The sequence below is a fragment of the Xiphophorus maculatus genome, chromosome 14 (genome assembly GCF_002775205.1).
Source record: "Xiphophorus maculatus strain JP 163 A chromosome 14, X_maculatus-5.0-male, whole genome shotgun sequence".
Classification (NCBI taxonomy): Eukaryota; Metazoa; Chordata; class Actinopteri; order Cyprinodontiformes; family Poeciliidae; genus Xiphophorus; species Xiphophorus maculatus.
The window spans coordinates 3,827,819-3,855,052 of NC_036456.1; the positions used below are offsets into that span (position 1 = coordinate 3,827,819).

The 27,234-nt window shown below is 40.6% G+C and overlaps 2 protein-coding genes across 6 annotated transcripts in view; both read right to left on the reverse strand.

Moving 5' to 3' along the window:
• Positions 1-13,318, reverse strand: part of map4k2 (mitogen-activated protein kinase kinase kinase kinase 2) — a 36,946-nt gene extending 23,628 nt beyond the window's left edge. For all 5 annotated transcript variants that reach the window (XM_023346269.1, XM_023346266.1, XM_023346268.1 and 2 more), the window contains exons 1-8: positions 13,030-13,318; positions 6,049-6,106; positions 3,924-4,014; positions 2,797-2,861; positions 2,445-2,500; positions 1,885-1,932; positions 1,744-1,786; positions 864-936 (exon numbers count right to left, since the gene is read on the reverse strand). In XM_023346269.1, the coding sequence (XP_023202037.1) occupies positions 864-936; positions 1,744-1,786; positions 1,885-1,932; positions 2,445-2,500; positions 2,797-2,861; positions 3,924-4,014; positions 6,049-6,106; positions 13,030-13,122 (527 nt within the window). In that variant the 5' untranslated portion in view covers positions 13,123-13,318. The remainder of the gene's footprint in view (positions 1-863; positions 937-1,743; positions 1,787-1,884; positions 1,933-2,444; positions 2,501-2,796; positions 2,862-3,923; positions 4,015-6,048; positions 6,107-13,029) is intronic.
• Positions 13,319-14,847: 1,529 nt separating this feature from the next.
• men1 (menin 1) lies at positions 14,848-26,656 on the reverse strand. The gene is made up of 10 exons (XM_023347149.1): positions 26,571-26,656; positions 22,942-23,481; positions 21,208-21,416; positions 20,991-21,119; positions 20,122-20,162; positions 19,919-20,006; positions 19,365-19,501; positions 16,534-16,675; positions 16,214-16,387; positions 14,848-16,025 (listed from the first exon to the last, which is right to left on the reverse strand). Exons 2-10 carry the CDS (start codon positions 23,375-23,377, stop codon positions 15,501-15,503), a joined length of 1,881 nt encoding a protein of 626 aa, XP_023202917.1. The 5' UTR covers positions 23,378-23,481; positions 26,571-26,656; the 3' UTR covers positions 14,848-15,500.
• Positions 26,657-27,234: the final 578 nt, after the last annotated feature.

Genomic DNA, 27,234 nt, shown 5'->3' on the forward strand with positions numbered 1-27,234 from the left:
GAAGAACAATAACAGGAACAGCTCTATGGTGAACAAAGCTTCCTGCAAGTCTCAGAGGATTTCTGAGGATAATCTGCAGATTTTCAGTTCAGTTCAAGAAGAATACTTTGCAGGGAGAGCAGTCATTTCTTCAATTGTTTGAGAGAATACACAAGGAGAAAAAAATCGTAAAAAGTGGTCTAACAATTAACAGGAATGCTAACCTAAATGCTTAACACAATCCAGACACATCCTTGATAAAGCTGCTTCATTTATGATCTTGGGAAACCGTCTTCTTCATGTAATGCTGCTGTTTTAGCTTGGCAAACTTAAGTCAAGAATAAACAACCAATGTCCCAAAAAAACCAACCTCTAAAATATGTTTAGAAAGCCTGGAAAACAATTTTCAAAAATGTCTCTTTAGCTGGAAAAGAAAAAGAGCCAAAGCCTGGATTAAGAACAGTAGAGCATATTCCCTTTTTGAATATGTCCAACCTTAACTTTAAGAAACAAATAAAAGCAAAGCATTCAAATGAAATAAATGAGAAATTATAGATTAAGTATTTTTTTTACAGGAAGGGCATGAATTAATAATAATAATAAAAATTGTCAAAAGAATAAAATATAAGTAAATGACATACTTAACCTTAAAAAATGTGCCTTGACAAACCGACATTAGTTGTCTGAAGTAAACAGAAGTTCACTATTCAAGCACGGTCTGTTAAAAAAATGATTTAGAAACTCTAAAGAGGCCAAACCCGCATCACGCTCCCCCTGTCAGACTGGAGTATTGATTGTTTGGAGCATGAACACCACTGTCTGTTCCAGACACCTCCAACACATCAACAGTTATAAGGTAGAGAGGGAAGTTTGGGTCAACTCACCAGTAAGGAGTTCCAATAAAAGACTTTCTTTTGGCCACTGAAGCGCTAATCTCTGCTGCCACTCCAAAGTCAGCTACACACAGCAGGAAGAAGAGACAAACACACAGTCATGTTGGAGGCTGAAATCCAACACAGAGAGCTTCAGACATGCCATAGAGTCGACCCTTTGGATGTGCACACTGCAAAAACACAACATCTTGCCAAGTAATTTTGGTCCAGTAAACTTAAAACATGCTCTTATTTCTTGCTGTAAGTTACTTGTAAGATAATTTTGTTCTGTATTATTTCAGGTTTACAAAGACATTTAGGTAACACTTTATTTGTTGCATTAGACTGACATGATACTGTCATATATGTGACATAACAGCTGTTATGAACATGAAGGAGTCTTCATGACTGTTGTAATGCAGAGTTGATCAATTCAATGGACTTTTAATGCAACTTTGCATTAAAAGTGTCTTTATTTACCGAATGACACTTCATGACAACACTTGTAAATAGACATGAAGACTCCCTTCATCTTCATGTCAGGTGTTATGTCACGTTTATGACACTGTCATTTTAGTCTTATGCACACCTTATCAAATAAAGTGTTACCTAAGTATCTTTGTAAACTAGAATTAATGCAGAACAAAATTGTCTTACAACTAACTTGCAGCAAGAAATAAGAGCATGTTTTAAGTCAATAATTCCTTAATACTGATGAAAAAGTTCTAGTTCCATTGGCAGATTATTTCACTTATTACATGAGAAAACTGTCTTTTAGAAGTGAAATAATCTCCCAGTGAAACTGGTGCTTTTTCATGCAGTTCATGCAGTGCTTTTTCATGCACACCTTCACAGTGTCTGTGAAGGTGTGTAAGTGCAGATCTCTACTTGCCCAGCTTGACGTCACCTCGTTCAGTCAAAAGGATGTTAGCTCCCTAAAAGGTGCAGACACACATCTAAGTTTGCATGTCCAGCATATCCCACAGTTTACCACATTTTATCACCTCACCAGTCAGGCTCAGAGATACCATACCTTTATGTCTCTGTGCATTTTGCCTGTTTCATGCAAGTGATATAAACCCTGAAAAAAAGGCAGAAAGTAATTTAGATAAACACCATACAGATGTAGTTTTTATTTGAATTATCTTAATTCAAGTATGTTAAAGACAAAGGAAGATTCAACTGTCAGGGAGATCCTGATCTATAAAGCTCACCATCTAAAACAGTTAAGCAGCAAATCTAGAACCCAGAAGAAACGGCCATAGTGGGCATGTTGTCAAGACACCTGGCATCCCACCAATTACATGACAAGAACCACCAACATTGTGTCATAAAGTTAGATTGTTGGATATGAACTGGGCCTGTTTGTCTTGTAAAGAGCATTGAGGTAACAGTAGAACTGGTTCTATTCATGGCTCCATAAGAAGATTAACCAAGACTGATTACCCAATGAAGACCACAGAGTCTATCAGTGTGCCACAATGACAGTAAGACAGTAAGGTTTAGCTGGTAGGCTGCAGCAGTATTTCTGTTTAAAGTTTACTTTAATAAAAATTCATCAGCAATGAGACGGTTTGAGCCAAAAAGCCTTACCTGAAGGGTTTCCCTGCACACGAATGCTATCTGTTTCTCTTTTAGTGGACCCGTCACTGCAAGCAACAGTTTGATTAACAGCTTAGAGACCAACAAACACTGAATGTTTTTTTTTCTAAAGTTGGCCTTTCTTTCACAATAGTAACAAAAGGGAATTTGCAAAATATAAGGTTTATTGTAAGTTTACGTCATACAGTTTGGTCTAATTTTATAAGATAAGTGCCAAAGTACAAAATTTAAAAAAATTCCACAGAAGGAGAAACATATCAGAACAAAATGAATGTCAGTTAAACAGGACGACATCAAAGTCAGTCACAGAAAGCACTAAAAGTGGATGTAAGTGTGTTGGTACCTTGGTACATGTCCTGAAGCGATCCCCCCCCACAGAACTCCATGCAGATCCACAGCTTGGTGTTCCTGTGGAGACACAAACTTTTCACTGCTGCTGAAATGGCAGCTTAGTGTCAAGAAATAAATAAGGCCAACATGAATCAATCCATCAATGTCAGACTCCTGGCAGCCTCACTGACAAGCTTCCAGCTTGTCTCTTTAAACATGCTTTTTCTTCAGCAGTGGAGTTTTACATGATGAAAATGCATACAGGCCACAGTGGTTGAATGCATTACATACTGATTTTTTGTTTGTTTGTTTGTTTGTTTGTTTTAACAATTGTACCTGCTAATTACAGGTCCTTCTGAAGGTCTCCCCTAGTGGTCTGTGGTTCTTAAACACTGATAATTATTTTTGCTCCACTGTATAAAATTTTGCAGTGAGCAGCTGGACGAGCCCAGTTTAAGGCTGAATAACAAACAGTGCTCACTGGAACCTTTACAGAAGGTCTGGATGGGTTGGAAAATGAGGTGGATTTGAGCAATGATATCTTTGAGGTTCTTTATTACCTTTCTGCAAATTATATTTTAGTTGAAGGAAACAATTGGAAGGAAAATCCAGCCAGATCAGGTGAACCTTATTTCAGTTTAAATGTTGAGAGGTGTGTACCTAAGAGGACTGAAACTGAATTAAAAGGTGGTTCAACACAGAGCATGAGGGTCTAACAACACAGTACCAAAGAACCACAGCCTGTATAAACACCTTTATATGTGTTTAGGATTTATATATAAATATATTTTTCCCCCAATAAATGTGTTTTTCAGTTGAATTAGAAAGTGTACATGTAAATGTGTAGAATGTTTTCAAGTGAATCAAAATTTTCTATCAGAAAACACATTTTAACATGGGAGTGTAGAGGATTTATAATTAATTCACTACTGTAAAGTAGCAGCTTTTACTGTATTACATATTTAATCTATCATTTAAGGAAGTTGATAGATCCAGTAAGACATGCTGCTGCTGCGCCGACTAAAACCAGCGGCAGAGGAATCCAGCTGCATCTTGGGGAAAATGAACATTAAACTCCCAAACATTTTCACCCATGCACAATCCCAGTAGCTTCCCCCCTGTGTTAAAAACATTCATCACCTGTGATAGCTGCCGAAGTAGGCCACAATATTTTTGTGCTTGCATTCCTTCATCATGGTGATCTCCTGCTGGATGGATGTGATGTCATCACCTGTCCAGACAGACGTCTAAGTGAGTCTTTTCCTCTCAACTCTCATGTCACAAACACAAGGAGAGAAAATTACCGAGCTGGAAATCACAGACCTGCACTAACAGCTATAGGGTAGGATGTATTTATGGTCTGCAGAGGTTGGGCCACCTGTTTACTGTGGTGCTCTGTAAGACAGCCTGCAATTTCACCCATTCAGACGTTACAGAACAATATTGTAACAGGGTGCTGCGTATTCTGAAGGTTGGAAATATAGACGCAGAATAAATTGCAGTGGTTCTAGGGGCCTGTAATTAACCTACCTGTTAGTTGGTAGGTTAGCCGCAGGCTCTATTTTATTCTAATATGTCTTTATTCTGACTGTACCATAATTCAATTCATTCATTATGTTCATCTAATTGAAAACGATTCACTTTCAGCCAAGAAGAAAACAAGCCAAACTAAATCCTGAGCCTCGTCCCTGTTTCATCTGTTGGGACAGAAAACATCAACTGTATGGTTTATGATGGAGTCTTCCTGCACTGAGAGTACACAGAACAACCAGATGACTCCTTTTTTATGCAACATCAGTCTACAATCATTGCATCTCTGACTCCCATAATGCATTGGGTTTATGAAAAGTCACAACAATTATTTGTATACAAAGTGGGATGGACCTTTTACCCTGTGATGGACTGGTGACCTGTCCAAGGTGACCCCCTCTTTCATCAGACCATTGCATAAAAAGCCTTTTGAGGAAAACATTGCTTGTTTAGAACAAGCCGTGTCGTCAAGCAACACATTCTCACTCCCGACTCTTCATATATTGACGGGTCGGGACGATTTCTGACCATGCGTCACATATTGACGCGAAGGGTACCCCCTTCGCGTCAATAGTTGACGACTTGGGAAGGGTCCTTCAGCTTCACATGTTGACGATTTGGGTAGGTCACATGTTTTACGTGGATTATTGACGCGAAGGGTTCTAGAAACCGCTGCCGAACCTTCAAAACCCGACAATTTGGTTAGGTTTAGGTCAAAAATTACGGTAAGGCATAGGGTAAAACCCCTCGCGGCACATATTGACGCGAAAGGGGTACCCGCGTCAATATGTGACAAGGACGGACCGTCCGAAGCGTCAATATATGATAAGTTGGGAGTGAGAATGGGTTGCGTCAACTGACCTCATTTGATCACGAATAAAGTAAATCTGACCAACCAAGGAGGGCCATGAAGTGTGTAGTCTATGAGTTATCCATCAACCAAAGTATTCTAGAATCTGCTCTACAGTTGAAGATTCATCAGTGAAACAATGAACAGGACAGGAAATCTAAAATAGAAGGGCTGAAAAGGAAAAGAACCAGAACCTGGTTGAAACATTTTGATAGGACCTCATTGGGATGTGAGCTGCAAATGAGCCACAATGAACCACAACAATGTTGTAAAGAAGAGTGGGCCTACATTTCCTACAAACGTGTCAGAGACATGTGAGACAGGGAGAATGAAAAGTTCCTGTTGCTAAAGAAGCATCACACATAGCTTTCCTTTTTAACCTTTATCTTTTTTAAAAATAAAAGATAAAATGTGGGCTGGCGCAGTAGGTGGCACTGTTGCCTTGCAGCAAGAAAGTCTTGGGTTCGATTCCCGGCCCGGGATTTTTCTGCATGGAGTTTAAATGTTCTCCGTGTGCATGGTGGGTTCTCTCCAGTTACTCAGGCTTCCCCTAAAACATGACTGTCAGGTAAATTGGTCTCTCTAAATTCTCCCTAGGTGTGACTGTGTGGTTGTTTGTCCTGTCTGTCTCTGTGTTGCCCTGAGACAGACTGTCGACCTGTCCAGGGTGAACCCCGCCTCTCGCCCGGAACGTTCTCTGGAGAGGCACCAGCACCCCTGGTGACCCCAATAGGGACAAGGGTGTAAAGAAAATGGATGGATGGAAGATAAAGTGTAAAATCATTTGATAGTCAATCTCAAGGAATCCTAAATAACATCATTTCAGTCAGTGACTCAGAGTAAAACTGACTGGTGTGAAATTTGAGTTTAAACTCTTAAACCTACCAGGATCCAGCTTGACGATTTTAATCGCTGCCAGTTCAGATGTCCTGATGCTGCGGGCCTGGAATAGAATAAAAATAAATGATGTCAAAAAGCTATTAAAGGAATCAATATCTATGCTTTAATAGCTTCATACTTTATACAATCAGACTGTAGATGAATGTCTGGAGAAAACCTGCACAGTGTTTGTCTGTTTAACTTCAGTTTTACCTCTAACCTCCTCCTTTATTCTCAGTCTGATCAAGAACTCTACAGTAGGTTGTTTTACAAACACTTTAGTCCAGAGTAATCAAAAAGAAAGGAACTAGAGGTTTAAGTTTGGTCCTTCCACCATCTGGGCCAAACACAGTATCACAGTTCATACAGAACATATTTCCTCCTTCCTACTTTTCTGTCACAGTTAAAGGTCTAAAGAAATGAGTCGGGTTCTTTCCTCTCATAAAACCAGTCATCCTTTGCATCTTTGATACAAAAATTAGGTTGATTGGAAAAATTTAGCCACGAGAAAAAACTGCAAAAACAGAAGGAATGCCTGGGGAAGAAGGACTAGATCAAGACTTAAAGAACAGTGCTTTGTGTGTGTGTGTGGGGGGGGGTGTTCAAACAGCTATGACACATAAAACAAGATTTAGAGTGTCTCCTACTGCAACCACCTGTGTGCTTAAATTAATTTTTTTTAATGGCAGGCAGATAGAGAGGAAATAAAGAAAATCAAGGAAATGATGGACAACCCTGAGCATCTTCTTCATGAAACATATGAGTGTCTTCAGTCAGAGGCTTTTTCAAATTCACCGTAATACAGACTGTTACAGGAGATCCCTTCAGCCTCTACAACAACTAGTTGAAGAAACAAACTTCTGGCTGGACATGTCTGGTAAAGCAGAATTCATGGTTCAGTTAGAGCAGGTAGATCAGGTCCAGAAGTAAGAAAGACTCATACCAGGACACTGTTTGAATGAAGGTATGCTGCAGTTTCTTTTCTGCTATGTTAGCATCTAGTAGTTAGAATTAAACAACACGCACATTGTAAAAAGTTTCACTTTTTTCTTCGTAGTCTCAATAATGTTTTCCCAAAAGTCTCGGGTTTAAAGATTAGATTTTTCTCTTTTTTTTTTGGTAAATTTTTTCTGAGAAACAAGAGGATTGGCATAAATTGAAATCATAATCTGTGACAAAACACAGATACAGAAGAAATCTGAGATGGTAGGTGTTTTAATGAGGCGCTACTTCAATCACAACAAAGTCACCACCTTTAATTTACATCACTGAAAATTTTGACAAATTACATATTACATGAAGTCATGTCAAATGAAATCATCATGATCTAATTTCCCTTTGGGATAAACGGTTATTAAATTAAAATCCAGATTTGATCAAACTACAGCATAAACTGTCTAACACAGAGAACAAGAGTCAAAAATCAAGATAATTGGAAATCTTGTCTGAGACATCTGGCTGTTTTGTGAACTGTTCCGGGACAGAGGAGGCCTGATGTTAACCTGCAGGAGAAAGAGACGTTTTCACAGAGAAAACATGTTGCGTTGGTAGGATGTGGTGGAGGAGAGGTGTGTGAGCAGCAGTGTTTGTGTAATCATCACACAGTGCCACATCTCAAGACCAGCTCAAGTGGTTGACTTACGAAAGTCTCATGTGGGCTAAGACGGGTTTATCATGGCAGCCATGTTGAAGAATATGTAAAAAATGTTTTTAAAAAACCTTTTAATAACACCATATAAAAAGGAAAAACTACATCGTTGACATTGTGAATTGTCTTATTCACTATGTCAATGACATAATTACTTGTATATTTATTTATATAGCACACATATAAATAATAATACAGGCTGCCACAGGAGTCTATATTACTTATTAATATAGCACATATGAAAACAACAGTTGACCAAAGTGTTGCCAGCAACCATAAAAGTTTCTTGCATTCTGACTGACAGCAGCATGGGGATGACAGAGAGCTTTCTCTGGGTTTCTCCATGGAGTCCTCCAAGGCTAAGCCTTAGGACCACAACATTTTATGGTATTCACCACTTTCTTGACATAGTTAGTCTGTGCCACAATCTGGATAACCTTTCACAGTGGACCACGTGGCATCCCATATATTCTGAAAACTTAACATCACAAAGTTGCCGTCATGGAAAGTGGAAAAAATATTGTTCAACTTCAAGGAACCAGTAAATGTTTAGGTATTTCTCTTTGCATAAGTCATGAATAAATGCTGAACGTTATTTTTAAATACTTTAATTGAACTGTCCTCAGTTATTCCTGAAAACTTTAGTCATTCCCATTCACTAACAGAATGACTGGTTTCCGCTCAGGGCATCCATAACAAATGAGGTAAGAACCAATGGATGGAACAAACAGTTTCCCTCAACAAAACCTGTAGCCTGTCAGATTTCTACTTCCTGTTTTCTTTCCTGTTCCATTTTAGAGCTTCCTGTAGCTACAGTAATGATGATGTCACAAAGTGGTTTTTCAAGCTACTGCTCAATGAGGCTTGTATACATACAGCAGGAAGAAGAGAACACTTCACTTCAGCAGACACCAAAACTACCTCATAGCCAGAGATACAGTACATACAACTATTATTAAAACTGTAATTTAACTAAATTGAGCCCAAGCTTTTCTAAATGCTTAACAGACAAAAAAGTCACAAAAAATAAAGCAGTAATCTTGTGCTGTTTAGGTTTGTATCCAGTAGCATAATGCGACTTCAGAGAATGATATTCTTTACTTAAAATGAAAATGTTTGGTCCGATGCAAGTATATGTGGGGTTTGAATCCTAGATGTGGAATCTGAACATGCTGCATGTCAAATGTGCATCAGCAAACATTCCTAAATTACAATAACACAAACCGGTCAACGTATGTTTTACATGTGCATGTTTATTTAACCTAAATATTAGCTGATATACCTCTCAGTATCGCTTTGTGCAATAAGAGTTTATCTAGTCATGTAAAGTGATTGCTACTAAATCTGTGACCTGTACCTTAATCACATACAGTAGACAGTTTTGTCTTAAATAGAAGTGTTTTTAAAAACAATCCTGATAATTGTTCTTATTCCCATGAAGACATTGGAATAACAAAGGAAAACATGAATAAAAATGTATCACATTTGTTCTCGCTCTGCAGAAATTGAAAAGGCTGTATAGATAGCAGTATCTGCATTTTTCTTTACAAATCCAAATAAGATTATATGTTGTCTATTGTTTATATTGTATAAACCAAGAAATGCTTTAAGATATAAAGTTCCTGTGAATCACTGAACTAATATTTAGTTGCATATTCACTGTTTCTGCTCGTTGATTCACATGTGATTTACATGAAGTCAAACAACTTTTTTTCCTCTACCTAAGGTTTTATATTTAGTGTATTCTTGTATTTTCTTTTCTTATAAGGTGTCCTTGGGTGTCTTGAAAAGTGCTAACAATTAAAATGGATTATTGTTCCTACTACTCATACTATTATTATTACTATTAACTTCTGGCAGCAGTGAGCAGGTACTCCAGGACTTCTGGACCTCATTCCAGTTCCTCTGCCTTTCCAGGTGATTCTGTGAGAACAGAATGCTTGATGTGATCCCTCAGGTTTTCTGCTGGGTGAAGGTTCAGGGATTGTTCTGGCAGCTCCATACTGTTAATCTGAAGATGGTGCCTTGCATGTTGAAAGGCCATTTCCTTTCAACATGAACTCTTCTGAGTATTTTGATGTTTTCACAGTAGGAGTACAACGACACATAAATGCTACACATTTAAAATATGACTAAAAATAAAATTTACTTCCTTTAATTTGTACCGCTGTCTTTTTTAATCCTCCACCTTAAGGAAGTCTTCACAACATTTCTCCTCTATTAACCGTTTAACCAAATTTTTACCAGCGTTACTCTGAGAAGTAGCTCCTATAATGAGCTCAGCGGATGCACAGTTTGCTAATTACTGCTGGCTAGTCTGAAGGAACCGAGTCAGGGAGATGGTGTGAAAGATTTTTAAGTCACATTTTCTTACACTTGTACCGCTGTTACCAGTTGAGTATTGTTTTATTGCTTAAACACCACAACTTATTGTTCCTGAGGTTCCCCTAGTACATTGCCCCCCACCCCTCTCCAGAGGAGAGAGAGAAAGAGTGGTACAGGGGAGAAGGAAATAATTCAAACCCTAAAGAATAACTACACCCAAGAAGTAATTAAAGTAATTCAACTAGAGTAACAGAATAATTAGACAAGAAATAAACATAATAAACTAGACTCACTACGAAAGGACTGAACCAAGGACTGAACCAAAGAAGAACAGAAACACGGCTGATCTAATCAAACAAAAGGAACTAAGGAACAGAAATTAACAAAACAAAAACTAACTCAAAAAACCAAAGATCATGACGCGTTTAGTTTTAGGATGTACATGTGCCCACCCCCACACATGTGGATTAGATGGGCAGAATGTTTTTACACAAAATACATTTTTTTCTCCACAAAAAAGGAGAAAAAAAGGAGATTGGGAGGGGGGAATTATTTCTAATGTTTTAACAATAAAGATGAGAAGAAAAAAACTCAATCAATCATCTTGAAATCATCTCAAGGTCATTATCTTTATTTGACCTAAATTCAGTTAATGATGAACCTGCACTCAAACTGTATCTATATAACATTTATAATAATATGACAGCGTTGTGGTTTCTGAGAGCCACACACTTGAACTGAGTAACACCAGGATCTATTGACCGCCCACACAGTCACATGTCCAGAGGTTTCTCCCTCCACTCCAGACGATGCAGCTCCACCAAATCCGCCAACAGGAGAAGTGGGAAGTCATAATGTGCTATTGTCTGTGACTGTATGTGGCGCTGCTCCCATTCCCAGCTGAGACACAGGCCACAGTATGTTCAGCTGTCAGAGTAATACAAAGGTGCTGCAGACTGTCAGTCAGCTGATCAGAGGCTGAAGGTCTGTGGCCCCATCAGAGAGCGGGACCCAGCGGTCGCTCGGTACAGTTCTGTCGGGTCTGTGCCGCTATTTTGGTTTGTACTTGTAATTTGTAACATGTGAACACAGCACATGTAGTCAAACAGGGGATGATGTGACAGTGTGTTCAGTGTCTCTACAGCTCCAGGCCAGATATTTCTAATGCTAACAAACACAAGCAGGTAAAACTTTAGTGCCAAAAGACACGCTGAGACCTGTCATCCAAATGCTTTTTGCACATACTTTTGTACTGAACACTGTAAAAACCCAGCAGGCAGCTAAATCAGTATGCTTCATGTTTTAGACTGTTATAACCTTCTCTTTCAAACTGAAATCAAGCTAAATGCAGCCGGTCTCAGCACACAACTGCTTCAACAAGATAAGAGCAACTGAAAAGAGAAAGGCAAAATCTGCAAACAAGAACTCTTCCAGCATTTACACACCTGCCAATCTGTGCACTGAACAAACCACCGGCTGCTAACTGAAAACGCATCACTTCCTTTACCACTCCGAGAGTCTCATGGGGCCGACGGCCACCAGAGCAGGTGAAGAAAATTTCAAACTGAAACTATCTCCTGGCTGAGAAACACTTCATAGAATGACTGTTTCTGAAAACAGTCCAACATTCCAAACAATCTAAAACTAGGTTGGGTTGAAGGACGTCACCTGATTTTAACCCCAACAGATTATTTTGTCAAACCAGAAATATTCTGTGGGCCAGCCGAGAAGAAATCCTGGTGTTTCAGAAGACATGAATGAATCTGGATCAGGACGGCTCTGCTTTATGTTTCTACAGCTGACTTTCATTCTGATTTACCACTCTTTAATTTAGCTTTAAGTTTGAGCTTAGAAATAGAAAAAAATGATTATTGAGTTAAACACAACCAGCGTTTGCAAAGCAGCCAATCCAGAAGGGCCATTTATTGTCTTTACATATTATTGAATATTTAAGGTATATTTGATGTGTGAGCTATTAGAATAGAAAGTTCTAAGTGTCTTGAGAAGGAATCTCATTGTAGCTGTTCACTGTTCACTGTGCTCCCTATCCTCTGTGATTCACTGGATTTCAAACTTCAGTCTTTTGTGTTGTGCTTGTTGGCAAAAACATTCCACAATTAACTGCTGATTTCAACTGATTGTTAGTAAGGCCAACCAATGTAATCTATCCAAGTCCCAAAACATTACTGAAATGCTTCTATTAGTGTTTGGAGTCTGATGGGCTTAATTTAACAACAAGTTTGCCCGACACCAAATTCTGCTCAAGTTCCTGTACAACCGTTGGACCGGCCCTGGAGCCCTGCAACTCAAATCATGTTTTCATGGATTATATTAAATGTGAAATCCAAACTAAACTGCAACAACCAGGTGGTGATGATTTTTTTCCTGTTTACACCTAAGCTCCTCACATCACAGATATGGAATATGTGATGTGTGGGTTTTTTTTGTTTTGTTTTTTTAAAGAAGAAACAATACAAATTCTTGCCCAGTTTCTGCAGGATGCAGAAGGCACCGGCGGTGAGAACAGAGCAGGATGTTTGCATCCTGACACTCAGATCAGAGGAAAAAGACACAATGATACGCTGTACATTTTCTAAAGCAGGCTGAAATATTGGACATTCATGTAATATGTAATAAATTGCTATATCTCAACATAAAGAGATGATATACAAAAAAGTGATTTCCAACTGAGATGAGGAGCTTAACAGAGGGAGGGTGGAGGCTCAGCAGGGGTCCAGATGACATGACAGGAAGGTTCTGACAGGTAAAATTCCCACAGCCACGTCCCGACTGGATCTGATCTGATCCGTTGGTGGGTGGAGGGAGATTGGACTCCGTGGTGGATAACCCCAGCAGCTCTAATCTGTCTGGTTCACAAACAGGTTCACTCTCATGTCAGGAAGTTAAACTTCCTGTGCGCATTCTGCGCAGATCCTCAACTGTTCACGTTAACGAACACACGGGCATGTAGTTGCCCCACCGCCTCGGTGAAAACATGCCTTTAACACGTTTACCTTGAACACATCTCCGTAGGTTCCGCAACCAATCCGGTGGATCAGCTCGTAGTCCTCCAGGGGGTCCAGGAAGGAGACCCCTATCCTGTCCATGCTGGGAGGCACCTGTTGGGGCTCAGACTGAGTCTCTCTATTTCCACATCCTAAGTCGGATCGATGGAGAAAGCAGATCCCGGTCCTGTTGGAGCCTGGCGGGGTGATGGGGTCTGACTGCAGGCTGCTGCTGCTGCTGCTGCTGCTGCTGCTGCTGCTGGATCAGGCCAGGCGCTGATTTCTGACTGCAGTCTGAAAGTACAGCCCATCCCGAGGCGCAGGAACCACAGCACGCATGAGCAGAAGCAGCACTGTAAAACAGTTCAAACGACTCCAGCGTGTTTAGAGCAACAAATATTCACTTCTACGAGCAAATGTTTGATCATTTCTTCAGAACGTTCTGAAATGGAGGGTTTTTACTAAATTTGTCTCATAAAGCACGATATCATTTGTTTTGATGCTTCGGAATTTTTTTTTTAGCCTAGAAACACACGCGCCCGCGCGCGCACACACACACGCGCACACACACACACACACACACACACACACACACGTACACGTTTGTTTCGCTATATTTGCGGGGACTTCCCGTGGACTTCCATTCATTTCTACAGCCTAACACTAATCCTAACCAAAACCAAATTCACCCCTTCGTCCCAAATCTAACCCATAACCCAAAAAACAGCATTTCTCCTTGTGGTAACCAAAGTCTGGTCACATATTGCGTTGTGGCTCAACGTAACGTGTCAGGAAAATGGTCCCCATAATGCATCAAATACATGGTACACACACACATATGAAAAACCTCTCAGCCATACGTGTGAACATTTCACGCAGTGTGTAAAATAGGTGATGCTAGGCGTTAAAATTAATTAATGTGTGAACTATATTTTAACAGTAAATCAACTGACTGAAGCCACAATTAACTGATAATTTAGTCACTGTTAAGAGACATGAACATTATACCAATGGCAAAGTTTGTACCAAAGGCAGCCAAGAAGCTCCTACCGGATGAAAGTTGATGTAGGAAGTTGGTGAACTTCACATGTTCACCACAAACAGTTTAAACTGTTACCATCAAGCTAACAGAACCACAACATGCCTCCAAACTGAGGCTATTATCATGTTAACAGGCAAACAGATGATACTTGTTATCTCATCTGTTTGTGTTTCTGTGATCTGATGGTTTGTGGTTCCAGGGCAGATCTCTGGGTGAATGCAGTTCTGAGGTGTTTCAGTATATCACAGGTTGTCCACTGCCCTGGTTTCTGGTTCAGGATTTGAGTTTGCAGATTGTCCTGCTGACTCACGGTGCTGGTGAAAGGAATCCAGACCAACCTGTGTGTGAAGGTGTGTGTTACATTCCTGCTGTTGGAGTCATGTAGCAGTGCTGCTGCTGTTGATCGTCTGCTCAGGATCCAACTCTAACTAATCACTCATTTACAGAATTCCATCACTAGTTTTCCTTTCAATATACTAGCCCCCTAATCTATTTACTAATACTAGTCTTTGAGTTGTTTACGGAACGCCTCCAACTGGTAGATGAATTTGTTGTATAACGCACTCTGCAAATTAAGGCCAATGGCAAAATTCTAAGTTAATTTCTAGACTGACTGATGCTCAGTGATGTGTTGAGCTATTTGTGTTGTTCATGTTTGCTGTTCAGTTGATTGTACATTTTCCTAGTAAGCCTACTTAGTTAAAGGGGTTGAATGTGTTTCATCGGTGAGTCAATAAAACAAATCAAGCACTATGACTTTATGAAAATCATGACAGATTCTTGTCTTTTTTAGGTCTTTATTACTTGTAGATACAAGAAATAGAACCACAAGTTATCAAGCAAAACGACGTAGCAGAGTGACCCAGTGGGGCTCCATTGAAACAGTGCATGGTCTCTCCAATGAACAGAATCAGGCTGAGCTCAGGCATTCTTCAAACTAAAGGCCACCTACTTCAGAAACAACAAAAACCAAATAAGGCAACATAGAGCTAGCAAGAAAGAAGCTGTCAGTAGAGTAGAGTGGACAATGTTACACAGTAACTATCCTAAATTAATCATTTCCAAGGTTTCAGTCATCAACAGGTTCTTCTTATTGGGGTGGGTGGGTTTATTTTTACATTGATGTTCTCCATCACTTTGGCTTCTACATAAAAATAAATGACAATTTCCACAAGTTGTCAGTTAAAACACAAACTAATGAGAGGCTGCTTCCAAACTATCAGCCAGCCTCTTCTCCTAACTTCACTTCTTAAATTAAAACTAGATGAAATGTTCACTTCCTCCGATATGTGATGTTTAATTCGTCATCTGTGCAACTCAAATCTATTGCTCAGAATGACACATGTAAACTGAGGTGGTTACCTACATGAAGACCACTAGTGTCCCACAGGGTTTTCACAGTATTCTCTCCCTCCGTTCTCCTCAACAATCAGCATGTCTACAGTGACTTGCGCTGGCGCTTCATGAAGGACATGGAGTAATCCCCTGCTGGGGTACTCTTCTGCCTCTTCATCTGGACCTGGGACTGGGCGGTGAGCTGCAGTTTGATGGCGCTGGAGTTCACCTTGGCTGCACAAAGCAGCTCCTTCATGCCCTTCATCTTCTCACTCTGGAAGACGACCACGGGGCCGGCGGGGCAGGGCGAGGCCAGCTGCTGGGACAACGGGGAGGAGACGGACTCTGAGCTGGGGGATTTGGGAGTCCCGTCTGTCTCTCCGGCCCGCAGACCCTGAGAGGAGCGACGGCGAACAGCTCCGTCCCCGACCTTCTTGGGCTGAGGTGCTGCTGCAGGTTGCTGGCTGGGTGGAGAGGTGGGGGCAGTGGGGGGGGAGGAGCTCTGATCCTCCAGCTTGGACTCCCTCCTGGGGCCCCGCCGCCGGCCCTCCCGGGGGTCCTCACTCGACTGGTCGTCATCATCCTGGCACTCGGGTTCTTTGGTGATGATGGACACTTTCTGACGCACCTGGCAGTTTAAAACAAGCCGTTTTTTTTATGATGTACTTCTGATATTTCCACACAGCAATGAACACAGAAAGAGCAACAGCCAATTATAAAAATAACAATAAAATAAATGTAAAAATATAAAAATTAAATGAAAAATGGAAAAAGTAAAGAAACATTAATTGTAGCTTAGAAGCAGCGGCTCCTGACCTGAGAGTCGAAGCGGCTCAGAGACTGGACCAGGTATGTGGCCCAGCCCACATGAAGAACCGGGGTGGGACTCCCCTCCTCCCACTTGCAGATGCCATCATAAAAACGAAGCAGGTGGGCAAAGCATTCTGGGTCCTGGAGTGCTGAGATGGCCGTCATCTGCTTGCCGTTCTCCTGAAGGAACACACCTGGTCAAAGGAATCCCACTAAAAGCTGCTGGTTCTCCAGTTCAGACCAGTCTATTTTGATGGATCTCATGCAGGTTTCAATTCTCTGTTAAATTTGACCTTTAACCCTTACATGCAGCAGTGAGCGCTCACCTTGTCGGGCCCTTCTGCCCCGTCTCCATCCTCCCCAGGACCGTCAGCTGTAGCCGTCTCCTTCAGCAGAGTGGGGATGACGTCGTTTGCGATGTCGAAGAACTCCTTGTAGATCTCCTCATCCTCACGGAAATAGTTATACCTGCAGCAGCAACACAAGTGCTTTAATACATCTGAGGAAATGAAAGAACTGATTTATCCCCACCAACCCCCCACTGATCAGACGTCCATTTCTAACTGCGGCTCTGGATCAGTTCGATAAGATCTGAGCTCCACCATCATCATGTTTGAAACACATGCACACACTTCCCTGTGATTGTGCAGTGAGGGTGCGCTGCAGCAGAGGACAATGGGAAAGCAGGAAAAGGAAGCTGATGGACTGGGAGGAGAATGTGTGTGTGTGTGTGTGTGTGTGTGTGTGTGTGTGTGTGTGTGTGTGTGTGTGTGTGTGTGTGTGTGTGTGTGTGTGTGTGTGTGTGTGTGTGTGTGCTGGTATTAATAGCCACAGCTCATGAACGGGTGTGTGGGGATGCCAAGCTGAACGCTTCCTGGATCACACAACGTCCTTTCAGGCCGAGCGTCACCAGGAGTCTCAACAGTCTGGGCTTTGTTAGTAGCAGTGTGATAACAGAAAATCCCCATAGAGAGCTGCTCTACCACCTGACAGGCTACAGGCCGGCACTTTCCGCTTCTAGCCTGATAAGGCAACAGGTAAACAGACTGAATAGTTTGGGTAAAACTCTAGGAATCTGAAGGACCAACAAGGTGTGCTTCTACTACCACCCTGTGTTCACTGAGAGGAAATTCTCTGTAACAACCTGACTGTGGGTTGACTGAAACGGTTTGAAACAGGCAACAATTTGAAGGCTTTTCATGCGGTCTCATTTATGTCTGCAGAACTACACCACCTGCTGGTGGAACTTTGAACCTGCTTTGTAAATGCACTGCGTGAGCTCATTTTAGGACATATTTGTCAGATGTTCTGTTGTAAATGTGGAGGTGTCAGAATTTTCTTGCCCATTCACGTCACTTAAGTGTTTGCTGTGCATAATTATTCATACGCAGATAGCTAAAAATGCAGTCAAAGGCCTCAGGAAGGCCTTAAAAGCAGAAATGACAAAGCAGCTAGAGGAATTTCACAAACATGGTGTAAATAATCAGATCTCAGAACTGTACCAACACAATGCCACCAACATGTCTACAAGTCCACTAGAGAAGGAAATACTTCCCACAAGGTTTATACAAACATTCATGAGAATTACAGAACACACCCAACCGAGTCTATTCCAAACACACTACACCCCTGGGGAATAACCCCCGCCCAACAAGGCAACAATAAAACATTTATCATCAGAAACTACAGACTTTTAGAGAAGATGATGAAAGCTGATATTTGGTGTGTTACTCTAAGCCAGAAATGCTTCAGTTTGCTCCTTACAGGTGCTGCACTGCAACAAAAAGCTCATGCAGGGGATAACTACCAGGGCTGCACCAATTGAAGTTTTCTGGTCGATCACTGATCTTTACGAAGCCTGACCTGCTGATTCCAATCCTTTTGTGTCTGAAAAGTCACTAAATATAACAAAGTTGCTAAGCTGGCAATGCTGAGGTGACTATTGCTAACAGCATATGTGAAGACTTAACCTGGGGGGTGGCTCTGTTAGTTCAACTTCTCACATGACAGAGCAAAGAGGACAGTGGCTGATTTTCAGACCTTTGCAGAGGAAGATAAGACTGACTTCTCATGTATGCATCAGCCAATCTCAGAACTTAAAGGAAACTGGGGCTGATTTATTGATGCATCCCTATTAAACAGTTGTGTTCCTCAGTTAAATTATTAACATGGCAAGAATTACACAATATTTATACAATAGACTATGTTCAGGTTTTCATTTACATCATTTTCTTGTCACAAATTTTGGTGGTAAAGACACAGAAACTCTAAATAAATGGAAGACAAAAGTTCTTAGCTGCCAGGTTAAGAACTATGCCTAATTGTTTATAACGCTGGTCAAGAGCAAAAAATAGATAAATAAAATGTCTGGGTATTTCTACTGTTTTAGGATCATGTTGATGTGCTGAATCCTAAAATCCCATTGGTTTTGCTCAATCAGGTCAACTTTCTGAACTATGGAGCAACATGAGCATCAAAATGCAGGACTTGTTCTCACATCTGGAGAATCTGATCAATGAGTGATGAGCAGGAGGAGAGATTCCATCAGGACAGAACAGAGACGGAGAATTTTACACAATGAAGACGTCATGTTCAGTTCACATGTACCTACCCTTGTCAGTGCTTATTATTCAATTTATAGAAATCCAAGTTTGTAACATTTAACTAATACACTCTGTTGGAAAACATGTTTTTTTTCCTAAAGCCTTTTTGGGATGAGAAATATTAACAGAAATGAACTGATAATGTCATAAGAATGGAATCAGTTTAGTCAGAAGATGGAATTTCTCCAAACCAAATTAGAATAAAAACTTGACCTGACTGAGAAACATGGATGTCATTTTTGGATTCAGTGTTGCAAAATAGTCCTAATTCAGTTGAAAAAACAAAGACAACTTCCAAAATATAGTATTTTGTAACTCAGTGTTATGATTGGCCAGTATATATCCATGTCTCATAAATCAAGTAAAGTCATAATAAAGTATGAAGATTCATGAACAGCAGCAGTGCACTGAGGAACATTTGCAGTAGAAACATATAATGTCTTACAGAAACTGACAGGACATCAGCTTGTGTTTCGGTCTACAGTAATCTACACTGACATGCTTCTATTGTTCTAAACTTCTCCCACTTCTCATCCCTTGTGGTGTGAACTCACTCCTGCATGACTTGTGCTGCCTCAGCCCAGGCCTTCAGCGCCTCCTGCACATTCCTGTGTCTGTAGTGGAACCCAGCCAGGTACATGTAGGGGTAGATGTGCTCATTGTTGTAGAACTTCTGAGCAGAACCTACAGCCTGAAAAAACACAAACATGCAACATCAATCACACAACAAACCCAACTTTCTATTTAGAAAAGGCAGGATTTTTCTCCATCCGGTGGAACAAATTTCAGCTTTTTTGCAAAGAACAGAAAAAAAGCTGCAACTTTGGGAAACTCAATGTGTGAATTTTTTTTCTTTGTAAAGTGCCGTCGGATGTCATTTGTTGTAAATTAGAGCTACGTAACTGAATTGAAAAGAAACAAGTTAGGCAGGAGGGAAGTCTGCCGCTGCTTGAAAGCTGAATGTTAAGTTCGGCACAACTCATTGTTTTTACTGTTTCTGCTGGGGAAAAAACCCCAAAACAAAACAAAAACTCTTGATCAAACTCTACTCCTGTCTCTAGTTGCTGATCTGTGGCCAGCAGGAACCCTTCACAGTAAAGGGACGTACCTTCAGATGAATTTGCAGGGGGTTCTCCTTTCCTGGTATTGGTTCTTGATCCTCAAGGTCTGCTAGAGTTCCCATTGCCATGGGATACCTGGAGGCAGAGACAGTGAAACAGAGACAGTGAAGCAGAGACAGTGAAGCAGAGACAGTGAAGCAGGGGTATGACAGAAAACTAAACTGGTTTTCATTTGCTATTTCAGGCTCACCTGTCCAGGTCCCCTCGATCATACAGCAACCAAAGAAGTTTCTGTGCCATAAAATGAAAATACAGAGTTATGAGTAAAGGCCAACATCATTTCTCATCACAGCATGGCTTCTTTGGGTTGGATTCTTTTAAGTCCGATCTAAACTCTACTCCTTAGGCATTCTGGAATTAGAAGCTAACTTTGGTTTTGTTGCCGCAGCAGTAAGTAAGGTGGTTTGGGCTAATGGTCTGTGTTATTGCAGCACTATTGTCTGAGGACAACTCCATGAGAGAAAAACTGACCAGGATAAAACTAGGGGCATTGATAAATCTACCCAGATTTCCTTAATTTAAGTATAAACTTATACTTAAATTAAGCTTTAAGTTTAATTTGCGGAAGGTTAAGTGGAAGGAAAAAGTATGGGAGAAGAGAGTGTATGTGTAAGGGTGTCTAATCCAATCTTACATAAGAAACTAATCCTGTCCATTGATCTTATCTTCCTCCATAAAGATCTGTAAATCAGCTAGTTTCCCCTTCTGCTCTGCTGAGAGAGAGGTCTGACTGACAGACACGCCCACCAGGTCACGTCTCAACGTGTGTGGTTAACTGTTAGCGACTTTGTTGCTACATTTAGCGACTTTGCAGACAAAAGAAAATTGGTATTGGAAAAAAAATGAAAGTTCAGGCTTTTTGAAGATCAGTTATCCCTCGGCCAAAATACTTCAATGAGTGCTCCCCTCATTTGAGCTGATGTTGATGCTGATGAGCATCTGAATAATTCATTTAAGTATCCACAATATACAAATATCTTTTGTTCTGAAAGCCTTGAGGAAGTTGCATTAAAAAAAAAAACATTTAGTCAATAACAGATCCAAAGTGTTGGTGCTAACCTGCTGCAGCTGCAGGAGTTCTGAGCTGTCCGTGTGCAAATCCAGAGAAGGGTTGATGGCACACACCATGAAGGCAACCTCCATGTTCCTGTCACACTTCATGTAGGACCCCTTCAGGTACAGCCAGCTCTGACAGAGGCAGGGACAGAGCAGCGATGTGAGCTCAGCTCATCTCTCCGTTTCCCTGCGGAGCTCCACCGACTCAGTCTGGACTAACCTTCTCACTGACTCCAGCCGTGACCGTCTGCCCTCTGCGGTCTTCATTGCCCTTCCCATGCCAGGTGACCTCCGCTGTCTCCTCACCATTTTTCCCAAATATGACCCAGGCGTGGTCCTCGGACAGCGCCAGGTGGACGTCCTTCAGACCCAGCACCTGACAGGCCGCCACCACAGCGAAGGCCACTCCTGAGCTGTCCAGCTTGGTGCCTGGTTCACAGAAATAATAATTCATCAATCAGGTTTATTTGTTCCACAATTCAGCAACAAGGCAATTCAAAGTGCTTTACATCATAAAAATACATTACATGCAATGTGAACTGGTGACATTAAGACAAACAGAACTTAACTGAAAGGAAATGACGATGATGGACAAATGTTAGAGTTCAACTTTCACTTCATTTTTACAGCCAATCTATTTCTGTCAGCATCCAACAGTATCAATGAACAAAATATGATCTAAAAGCTAATATAATTCAGTAATTCAATTCAAAATATGATGAAATACACACAGTGACATATCTGAAGTATTTCTTTCAGTTGGTTTTGAGGACCAACTACTGACACTAATAGAAACCCAGAATTCAGTTGTTTAGAAAAGTTGAGAAGTAGAAAAATAATAAAAGATTTGTGATATGAAATGCTATTCATGTCTTTCAACTGACGTTTTTCAACATTCATCTTCCATGGTAGTGGTGGGCAGGTGCTGTATCCAAGAATATTATTGGAAGGTTAAGTGGAAGGAGAAGTATGGCATAAAAGGGTGCATGTGTAGGGGCCAACCGTAACACTGTCGAAGGCACCAATACCAGCTTCTATCACCATGGTAACACCAGAAACCTGCCTGACCTAAACTCAACAGAGAATCTATGGAGTGTTGTCCAGAGGAAGACGACAGACAGCAGACCCGACACGGCTGGTGACCCGAAGGCTGCCAGCAAAACAACCTACGTTTTTACAGGCCATTGCCAAGATACTTCAAACTGTGATCAGGTGCATCCTGTTCTTTCTGAGAGTCCACCTGTGGAAAATCTAGCTGACTGAAGAGGATCAGAAGAGAAGAATAATATCCAAAACCAGCCAGTGCTGACATTACTAAGACCTGCAGCTAAAGCTGCTTCAACAAAACATTGAGCAAAGACTGTGAAGGTTTTTTTTTTTTGGCATTACTACTTTGAATTAATTTGCTAGATTTTCAACCAGACGTTTTTCACAATGTTTGGAAGTTTGAAGAGGATAAGCTCATTGAATCCATAATAGAGTGCTTTGTGGGAAAGTAAAGCACTGTGAACATACTGTCCTTGATGCTCTGTATGTTAACAGTGGGCCCACAGTTCTGTAACAGTACATCCCTTATTGGATCAGATGTAATATTCTAACCTTATTAGAAACTGAACTTTGGGTTGTGATTATCTGCAAGTCATGATCATTGAAATTCATTGAAATAAATATAGCATAGTGTGAAATGAACCTCTAAAGCTGTGTGTTACACCAGATTGTATGAAAAGTACTCTGTAAATAAGATTTGATTTATTGAACAATGATTTTCCTTTCTGAACCAAATTAGTGAAAGAAATGACTGATATTCACCTAAGAAGCACTAGCACAAGGGAAAATATATTTTTAAAAATAATAATAGAAATAAATCAAACCACAGGTTTTTCCTTTCCAACATTTCCCACCAGAGTACATCCCAGAAGAGTTTCCTCTTTGGATTGACCTGTGAAGGCTGTACCTGTGATGAGGCTGAACAGGGACTGGATGTGAGCCCGGTCCTTAAAATACGACCGACTGAGACTGTTCCAGATGACATCTGACACTTTCTTCACCAGCTCTCTGCTGGACCCGGAGGCAGTTCTGCGGTACTGGGACAGGTCCACGGCGCCACGGATCTGAGCTGTGAAACGTTCGTACAGTGCAGAAATCATTCCCAGCTCCACCGTGGGGAAGCAGGACGTGGGACAGTCCGGCTCCAGCGGCTCAAAGCGGACCCCTGGAACGTTAATGGGGATGACCCTGTTCACAGCCAGAAAGTGCTCAACAAAACCCAGAACCAGTGAGAGCAGAGCCAGGTCTGGTTCTGACTTGCGGAGCTCGGAATCAAACAGCTGGACCACGCCATCGATCCCCTTGAGGGGGAAGAACTTCTTCTGTGTTGAGTGCAAACCCATGATGATCCTGGCTTCCAGTACGAACTTAAATCAGCGTCTCCTGTCTTGCAGTGTGAATATTAGCAAGAAGTCAAGTCAATCCACATCCTCAGCTCACAGTGACCCTGCAGAGGGAAAACATGCAGAACATTTTTACACAGAAAGCAGAATTAAACCGAGCTCACCGTCTTCGTTGCAAAAGACATTTGGTTCAGTTTTAAATACCAACTATCATGAAAAATATCATCTCTGTTTGTGAACATAAATGTGGGTATTTACAGTCATTTCTAAAACTCCTTTCATATCATATTACACCTGGGGCCTTGAAGTCGACCAACCAATCAAATATTTAACCTGTCATCATTTTTCTCAGTAAATATGAAAAGCAGGTTGATGATAGATACGCGTTTACCAATAGTGAAACACTGGGAGAACAAAGTTGGATCAGATGAGGCCAAAAACTGAACTCTTTAGATATTATTGCACAAACTGCCCCGAGGATGAATGTTTCTGCACATCATCCACAACGCACCATGCTAGAAGTGAAAGGAGCATCAGGGTGAGGGCTATCTTACAACATGAGGTCCTGCTAGAGTTCATATGACTGCAGGGAGGACGGATGGAGAAATGTACTGGGACATTCTCCAAACAAACCTGTAGATAACACATGCATGAATTTAAAATCAAGATAACAATCCCAAACACAGGAATGTGAAAACTTACAGGCGCAAAGAATGAATCAGCTACTACAAACAAGAGAAAGGAAAAAATGCAAGTGTAAATGCTGAATGCTTTTGTTGAAGATGCCAAAATGTTTGAGATCAACTGCTGAAGACTTGCAGATGCAAGAAATAGGCAGACGCACCAGAACAAATTATAATCCTGCAAAGTGCCTAAATGGGATTATTATAACAGAAAACTGTTGAAGAGGAGTAAAAGCTTTTGAATAATGGAAAAATTCCACCTAAACAGTATTAGAAATTGCTGGAGAACAGCGGTTCCTAACCTAAACCGTAGGGTCACCGTAGTTTATAAGGTAAAATTACGTATATAAAAGGCAAAGAGTAGCTAAAATACTAACGGGTGCATCTAGGCTTCCACTTGCATGTAGAGTTACAGTACCGGTAATATATTCTATGCAATGTAAAATAACTCATGTAAAACCTAAAATTTGAAAAAGACAGAAATATTCCCCTATTCCTTCTGATAAAAACGGTGGGTGAATGAAATCCAAACCTTTTATGGCTCCTGAGATATCGACATTTGTTTGGGGACATCATTTAGTACGGTGACTACAAAAAACATGCCACATGCAGCACGAAAAAAAAAACAATGTCAAGAGCTCAAATTATTCCCAGGTGTTAAACAACATAAAAGCTGTTAAACAGTCCAAATTCAAAATGGCCACTGCCTTGTGTCCTCCATGACAGCCCTGAACCTGGATGATTGATTGTCATTAATAGGCAGGACCTAAAACATCCACTGTGAAACACAACAGACATTTTATATTGTAATTCTCAATTATGCCACAGGATGGAGCGATTTCCCCCATGGGGTGAAAAATTTATAAAAAGTATGAAGGTTATGAATACCAAGAGATATAGTAAATTAGGTACGGTACAGCATCAACTATGGAGCAGCCTCAAGGGAAACGAAAGGTTTCGTAATTTAGGACCATTTTGATCTTACATCAGAAAATAAGGTATTGGTTATCACTTCGTTGTTGTTTCATTCGGTTCTTTTCAGTTTCTAATTGATCTATCTGAGTCCAAATTCAGCTGAAATTGACTCTTAGTTTACTTTCGTATTATATTCTACAGGTTAAGTGTTGCATATGTTTGACGGAACTGTCTTATTTAAATAAATCCACCTCCTCAATGCTGAGGCATTATCGGGCCAGGCATCAGAATGAAGTCCCAGATACACCTAGGATAAACTCAGGTATACAGCCATTCTACAAATTACTCATTTTATAAATTATTTTATATAAATGTATCATTTACTTCATGTTTTTCTACAGCAGGAGAAGTTATGTCAAAAAAGCGTAACAGACTAAATTTCGAAATGTTGAAAAAACTTTTTTTTTTATGAAAATTTGTGAAAAAAAAAACCCAGTCCACAAGCTTCCTCATTCCAAACATGTTCACTTAAATTTTCACTTTATGGTACATGTTCACATTATTTATTGACTGTATCTAAGAATGTCAAATATATTTTGAATTTAACTGAAGATGTGACATAATACAATATATAATATACAATAACAATATTATATGGTACATTATAATATACAATATAATGACTTAAATCTTATTGTATAGACTAGGTCATCAAATCAGTCTGTCAACTGCGTTGCCTGTAGGGAGTTTTAATGTCCAGCAGGTGTCAGTATTCAGTGACACAGTATCGACACAGTATCAATACAGTTTTGCTAGGGGTCGAAACGCTTCATGACGCCTCATTTACCCATCACTACCGAGCCACAACGAAAACATATTGTTGAAAACTATACTGGCTTCTTTTTTAAATACGCCAGCAGTGGTAAACAAGGCTCCCACCTCTACATAATAAAATGAACTGAATTGATCCTAGCCCAAGCTGCTTGGCTCGTTGTATAACCCAGCTTCTATGAGCGCAGCTGGCTGAAGATGGAACAGTGCAGTGGTGGGCGGGGCACCCCCACTGCTACACTCAACCACTCAGCGCCGAGCTGACAATCATAACCTATTTAGTCTCAGAAGACAGATTGCTTTACCACAGCATATCCGGATTATTAACGACGCACACAGGGACGTTCATTACAAAACAACGTAACCCGTTAGATAAATGTGTTGACCAGACTAGCCGATTGACGTCGGCTAACTAGCTAACTTTACTGGCTTGAGTCATTGATCACTTTAAGCTTTCTTTCTGCTTCTTTTTTATTCAAACTTTTTTTCTTCCAGTCAGGAGGCAACCCATACAAGCAGTCCAAAGCAGGAAGCGCACTATTATATATACATATCAAAAAGGTATAATAGCTGCTGGACAAACAGTAGCTACACAGCTCGAAACCAGCTAACAAGCTACCAGGCTGCTAGTTAGCTAAACTAATCTTTGGGATCACTTGCATCCTCATCATTTAATAAAATACATCATCACTCTGGGCCGCTATAGTAACTTAAAGAGCTACTATCAACTGTCGGTATTAGCTCTGTTTTAAGACGTTACTCACCCGTGTTCTCATAGAGGAAGCCACATGTTTTTGTTTGTGTCCCTCTTCTTTTACCGCGCACTTCAGGCTGCCCGAAAATTACTCAGAGTGCGTACGACTCATGACGTCAGCGAATCTTAGAAGATCTCAAAGCAATACGGCGCGCTCCATGTCACGTAAATGAACAGCGGCGGGGCCTATCCCTATGTTTGTAAATCTTAGCTCTGGTCCCCCATGCTTGTCTTGGGAAATGTAGTTTTTCTGAGCAGGTCACAGTAACACACAGTAGGGGGCAGCATAGCGTTTTTATGACATAAATAGCTTCAAGAAAGAACAAAGGTAAACATTACATAATGGGTAACAGACTTACATGAAAACTTATGCACTTTTACATATGATTCACAGCCCCATGACTGAAAATTATTTTCTTCATGCTAATAAAATGTATTAGTAAAGCTTAATATAAATTATGTTTATATGGTACAATCATGCAACACTTTGATATTAGGTTAAAATGTGTCCTGTCGTCTGTCTGACGTCTAAAATACAAAACAGATTTTATTCGGACCGGGCTGTCCATTTTAAAACCCCTTATTATGGATATCTTCTACATCTGACAATGTTGTTCAGGAATATTCTCTATGTTGCTTTTTCTTGGTGTCGAACATTTGAGCTCCATAAAAAA